Source organism: Diceros bicornis, chromosome 3 (genome assembly GCF_020826845.1).
Source record: "Diceros bicornis minor isolate mBicDic1 chromosome 3, mDicBic1.mat.cur, whole genome shotgun sequence".
Classification (NCBI taxonomy): Eukaryota; Metazoa; Chordata; class Mammalia; order Perissodactyla; family Rhinocerotidae; genus Diceros; species Diceros bicornis.
The window spans coordinates 103,195,232-103,201,231 of NC_080742.1; the positions used below are offsets into that span (position 1 = coordinate 103,195,232).

General features: G+C 45.8%; 1 protein-coding gene across 6 annotated transcripts in view; it reads left to right on the forward strand.

The window, feature by feature from the left end:
• Positions 1-5,701, forward strand: part of DYNC2I1 (dynein 2 intermediate chain 1) — a 66,798-nt gene extending 61,097 nt beyond the window's left edge. For 5 of the 6 annotated variants that reach the window (XM_058534310.1, XM_058534318.1, XM_058534317.1 and 2 more), the window contains one exon: positions 4,956-5,695. In XM_058534310.1, the coding sequence (XP_058390293.1) occupies positions 4,956-5,130 (175 nt within the window). In that variant the 3' untranslated portion in view covers positions 5,131-5,695. Of the gene's footprint in view, positions 1-4,955 lie in introns of all 6 variants that reach the window. The other variant, XM_058534326.1, reaches the window with a different exon arrangement.
• Positions 5,702-6,000: the final 299 nt, after the last annotated feature.

Sequence of the window (6,000 nt, forward strand, 5' to 3'; positions counted from 1 at the left end):
ATTCATTCCAAAAAGTTTGTCAGTTATTTAATAAAACAAACATTTATGTATTTATTTTTATTGAGGTATAATTGACATACAACGTTACATTAGTTTCAGGTGTACAACGTGATGATTCAATATTTGTATTGGGAAATGGTCACTACAATAAGTCTAGTTAACCTCTATCACCATATGAAGTTATGGAATTTTTTCCTCGTGGTGAGAACTTTTAAGATCTACTCTCTCAGCAACTTTCAAACATGCAATATAGTGTTAGTGACTATAGTCACCATGCTGTACATCACATCCTCGTGACTTACTTATTTTATAACTGGAAGTTTGTAGTTTTTGACCCCCTTCACCCATTTTGTCCACCTCCAACCCCCTACCTCTAGCAGCTGCCAATCTGTCCTCTGTGTGAGTTCTTTTTGTTTTTTTTAGATTCCACATCTAAGTGAAATTATACAGTATTTGTCTTTCTCTGACTTATTTCTCTACCATAATGGTTTTTCTTATTTCTCTATCTCAAGGTCCATCCATGTTGTCATAAATGGCAGGATCCTTCTTTTTTAAGGCAGAATAATATTCCATTGTATAATATATATGACATTTTCTTTGTCCATTCATCCATTGATGGACACTTAGGATGTTTCCATATCTTAACTATTGTAAATACTGCTGCTATGAACATGGAGGTTCAGATATCTTTTCAAATTAGTGTTTTCATTTTCTTCAGATAAATACCCAGAAGTAGAATTGCTGAATCATATGGTAGTTCTATTTTTAATTTTTTGAAGAGCCTCCATATTGTTTTCCATAGTGGCTGCACCAGTTTACATTCCTACCTAACAGTGCAGAAAGGTTCCCTTATTCTTTCGACACTTGTTCTCTTGTCTTTTTGATAATAGCCATTCTAACAGGTGTAGGGTGATATCTCATTGTCGTTTTTAATTGTATTTCCCTGATGATTAGTGACGTTGAGCACCTTTTCATGTACCTGTTGGCCATCTGTATGTCTTCTTTGGAAAAATGTCTGTCTATTCAGGGCCTCTGCCCATTTTTTAATCAGATTTTTTTTTTGCTGTTGAGTCGTATCAGTTTTTCATACAGTCATGCATCGCTTGATGATGGAGACACGTTCTGAGAAATGCATTGTTAGGCAATTTTGTCGTTGTGCGAACATGATAGAGTGTACTTACACAAACCTAGATGGTATAGCCTACCACACACCTAGGCTATATGGTACTAATCTTATGAGACCACTGTCGTATATGTGGTCTGTCATTGACTGAAACGTTGTTATGCAGCACGTGACTGTATATTCTGGATATTAACCTCCTATCAGATATATGATTTGCAAATATTTTCTCCCATTCCATAGGTTGCCTTTTCATTTTCTTGATGGTTTCCTTTGCTGTGCAGTTTCTTAGTTTGGTATGTTCCCACTTGTTTATTTTTGCTTTTGTTGCCTTTGCTTTTGGTGTCAGATCCAAAAAATCATCTCCAAGGCTGGTGTCAAAGAAGTTACCACCTATGTTTTCTTCTAGGAGTTTTATGGTTTCAGGTGTTACGTTCAAGTCTTTAATCCATTCTGAGTTAATTTTTATGAATGGTGTAAGGTACTGGTCCAGTTTCATTCTTTTACATGTGGCTGTCAAGTTTTCCCAACACCATTTGTTGAAGGGACTGTCCTTTCCTCATAGTGTGTTGTTGGCTCCTTTGTGATGAACTAATTGACGATAGATGAAAACAACTATTGATTGAGCGCCCACTATGTGCCTGGCACTGCTCCAGGCACTAGGGGTGCAATAGTGAACCAGTCAGTGGGCTCACATCCTCGTGGGGCAAGATGAGTCATAAACAAAATAAACTAAGAAGGCAAGTGGCACAGTGTGTGATGGGAGGGGTAAAACGAGGGGCACAGATGTGGGCAGGAGGTGCTGGGATTTTAAGTGAGGAGGGAAAGGAAGGCCTTCCTGAGAAGGGGATATTTGGGCACAGACTTCGGAGTCGGGGGTCTCGGGCCGGGGGCGGGCACACTAGTCCTGGGGTGGCCTATGCCAGTGGGGGCCAGGTGAGGGTGGCCGAGAGAGGAGTAGGGAGTAGCAGGGGCCCTGGTGGTGGTCGGCCAGTGTGTCCGGGTCTCAGGAGAGGGCAGCTGGGCTGGAGCTGAGCACAGAGTGGAGCAGCGGAGAGGCTTCCGAAATGATCTAGAACATTCTTCTCCCTAGACACCTCTTGTCTCAGTGGTTAGCAGCAGTGTTTAAGTTAAAGAAGTAATATTCACAGAAAGTGCTTAATTGTTCAGCGATAAAGAAAAACAGAACAAGAAGAAACTAATAGAGTTTAAAAGGCAACAGTTTTAGATAGAAGGAAGAATTAAAGTTAAGTTAAAATCCATGATGATAACTACCCTGCTTGCTCCTGGTCAGAAGCAGGTCCGGTGGCCAGTGCGTGGGGAGTGGGTGGTGAGCGCGTGGGGAGTGGGGTGCAGCTTTGGGCTGACAGGGAGGTGGTGGCAGCTGGGTGTTGAACCTGACTTAGGTTTTTGTGTTCTGCCCTCTGTCCAGCTCACAAATCTGAAGGACATTTAAAAAAATTGGCCAGTGATAGTACTGACTGGTGTTTCTACATCTATTTTAATGATTTTTTAAATTTGGACACAGTTTAGCTATGAACTATACTCTGTCCGTCCCTTGCACACCAAGCTCAGTGTCACAGTCCCGATGCTGGGGGAGTCTTTCGTGTTCATCATCCGTTACTGATGTTTCCAAGTTTGTGGCAGTTCAGCTTTGCTCTGTTCTACACTGGTAATTGAACAGCAGTGTTGTTACTGAGCAGTGGCCTCACGCTGCTCACCATGATCTGAGCCAGTTAATCACAATGAGTTAGGGATCGAGAAAGGAAGTTTTAATTTGATTAGCCAGCGTAACCGGGAAGATGGCAGACTAATGTCTCAAAAAACCATCCTCAAGGATTACAGAATCTTGAGGCAGTTATATAGGGAAAATGGGCAGTGAGGAGGGAGTCCAGGGATGTTGGTCTCCAGGTGTGATGGGCTCCGGGCATCACATTGTTCCATTCTTCTGTCAGCTGTGAGGGATACCTGGTAGGTGTGTTTCCTGCCTGTGGTCAGCCTGTTCCTGGAGAGACACTCATAGAACAAAGTTTTAATTTATCAAGCTATTGGGGAGTACATACATAAGCAGAGGCCATAAATCAGGAGAGCACATGAATTTTTTAGAGTATGTGCAGAGCAGTGAGTAGTCACACAGAGGAGGGGCTGGGGCCATTTAGTGTAACAAGATGGCCTCACTTATGCTAACTTACAGTATTAAAGTATTAAGTAGTTAGTGAAAATTCTGATGACTTGTAATTTTTCATGGTCTGCTCCTTTTGTGGTCTCATGAGGGCTTAACTCTCCCCTTCCCCCTCCCCTAATAATGCTGTGGGTTCTCCAGAGCAGGGGCCTGCACTGCTCAGAGGGCTCGGTCTGGTCTCTGCCCGGGTGTGTGCAGATGTGGAAGTGCATTGGTGGCCAGGTCCCCGTCAGGGTGTGCCTTGCTCCCGTCACAGGGGCCTGGGGGTTGGTGGGTTTTTGGGCTGTGGGCACAGGTTTATGGAATAGTAGTGGGCAGTCAGACCTCATGGGACCACACTGGGGAGTCTCAGGCACTCGAGAGGGGCTCATGCTCTGTCCTTCTCCAGTTGTGGATCCCGTCAGACCCCGTCTCCTGTGCCCCGGTCACTGCAGAGGACGGGGGTGCCGCACTGAGGTGGGTGTGGGTTGTGTGGTTTCTTTGTGGTTAAAGCTGTGACAAGTGTGTGATGGAGGTGTTCCCAGGATGCTGAGGGGTCCCTGACTGAACTAGGCACAGTCAGGGGGTCAGTAAGGCCTCTGGGTGACGGTGCTGAGTCGAGTCTTACAGGCTAAGGGGTGGAGACTGTCCTGAGAGGCCAGAACCGCAGGTGCTGATGTGGGACCTGGGATCTGGGGTGGCCTTGGGCAGCCAGGAGGCCTTGAGTGGATGTGGGATGTGCGTTGTTGAGTCTCTTGTCAGCTGGGGTTGCGGGAGGATGAGATTAGAGATGGGACCTGGTCGGAGAAATGGGATGATGAAGGGACACAGGGAGCAAGATCGGGCTGTCAGGATGGCTCCAGGTTTCTTGACGGCCACGTAAGGGACGGATGGCGTTGCCATTCACCAGCTGGATGGAGAGCTCGGGGCATTAGTCTGGGCTGGAGACACAGGGTTGTGAGTTTTGTCCTTTGATCAAAGACCCAGTTGTGGATGAGATTGCTCAGGGAGGAGTGGGGAGGGCCAAGGATGAGGCACCAGGGACCCCAATGTAGGGACCTCCACACTGAGGACCCCTGTGCTGAGGACCTTACACTAGGGACCCCCATGTGAGGACCCCCACACAGGGACTTCCACACCAGAGACCCCCACACTGCAGACCCCATGTGAGGACCCCCACACTGAGGACCTTACATTGAAAACCCTGACAGAGGACTCCATAGTGCGGACGGACCCTCACATGGGGACCCCCACACCAGGGACCCTCACACAGGGACCCCCTAGCTCTAGGCTCTGGGGGTACGGGAAGGGCTTGTGGACTGCTGAGCTCAGCCTGAGAACCCACGAGGGAGGGCGTTTTCTCTTGAACTGAGGAGAGAGGAGGCGGGAGGGTGCTAGTCCCACTGAAAGCAAGTTATCCTGCTGAAGTCAGGGGATGGTGGGGGATTCCAGCTCATCTTTAACAACCACCTTCACAGGCGGTCAGTCCAGCGAACTCTAAATGCAGAAATATGTTTTCAGAAAAGTTTCTGTAGATTTTTTTACGGTTATTTCCGGTCTAACCTTTTATTTTGACTATTACTGAAATTTTTAGAATTTCTCTTCCTTTTTACTCTTCCCTTGGGGATCATTTGGGAGACTCAGAATCACACAGTGTTTGCTTCTCACTTTCAGGCTGGTGGCCATGACCGTCGTAGGTGAACCAGAGAAGACCAGCGGCAGCTTCCTGGCCCTGGTGCTGGCCAAAGCCTCCGGCAGCATGGACGTCCAGTTCTTGAAGAAGGAGTGGGTGACCCCGGTGGAAGACGAGCAGAGGAAGCTGCGTCTGCTTTTGCAGGAAGCCTTGTAGAAATGAGGAGAGTGCAAAACAGCTGGTGTTGTCGAGAGGACGAGGCTACATAGTGACCCAGACAGAAAGGACGTGATTGCTAAGGGGACGCTTTTACATCTGTGCATGTGTGTTTATGTAGATAGAATGCAGATATTCTGTACATAATTTGTTTTACAAGAATATCGCTTCAATATTCCCAGGAAATAAATCACTATTTTTGAATGGAAACAAAACATTTTAGTGTTTGTTCAACTAAACTTTAAAGGAAATAGAGTCGTGTTCAGTATGCTTTTTTCTGAGAATATTTCTACTTGTTTTTAGAACAGCTTTAAAATATTGTCACATTTATTACTAGATTTTAAAAATTCTACCACAAAAATGTATTTTTATGAACAATTTCCTTAGTCATGCATAAAGTGACACACAAGTCTAAATTACAAGGAGTTACTCCATTGAAATGCCCTCTGCCAACCCTGCCGTGGTTTCTTAAAACTTTCTTGAGTTGCTTCTGGCATTGTTTGAATGTCTAGTCAGACACATTTTGCATTATGCTTTAGTATTACAAATTGTCTTTGTATAAAAATAATACAAGTAAATAAATTCTCTTGAATTTTGTGCTCAGTTATAATAGGGATATAAGAGTAGGAGAATTCTGGGGCCTGCCTCGTGGCATAGTGGTTAAGTGCGCGCGTTCTGCTGCTGGGGCCCGGGGTTCGCCGATTCGGATCCCGGGCGTGCACCGACGCACCACTTGTCAAGCAATGCTGTGGTGGCGTCTCATATAAAGTGGAGGATGGGCACGGATGTTAGCCCAAGGCCAATCTTCCTCAGCAAAAAGAGGAGGATTGGCATTGGATGTTAGCCTAGGGCTGATCTTCCACACACACA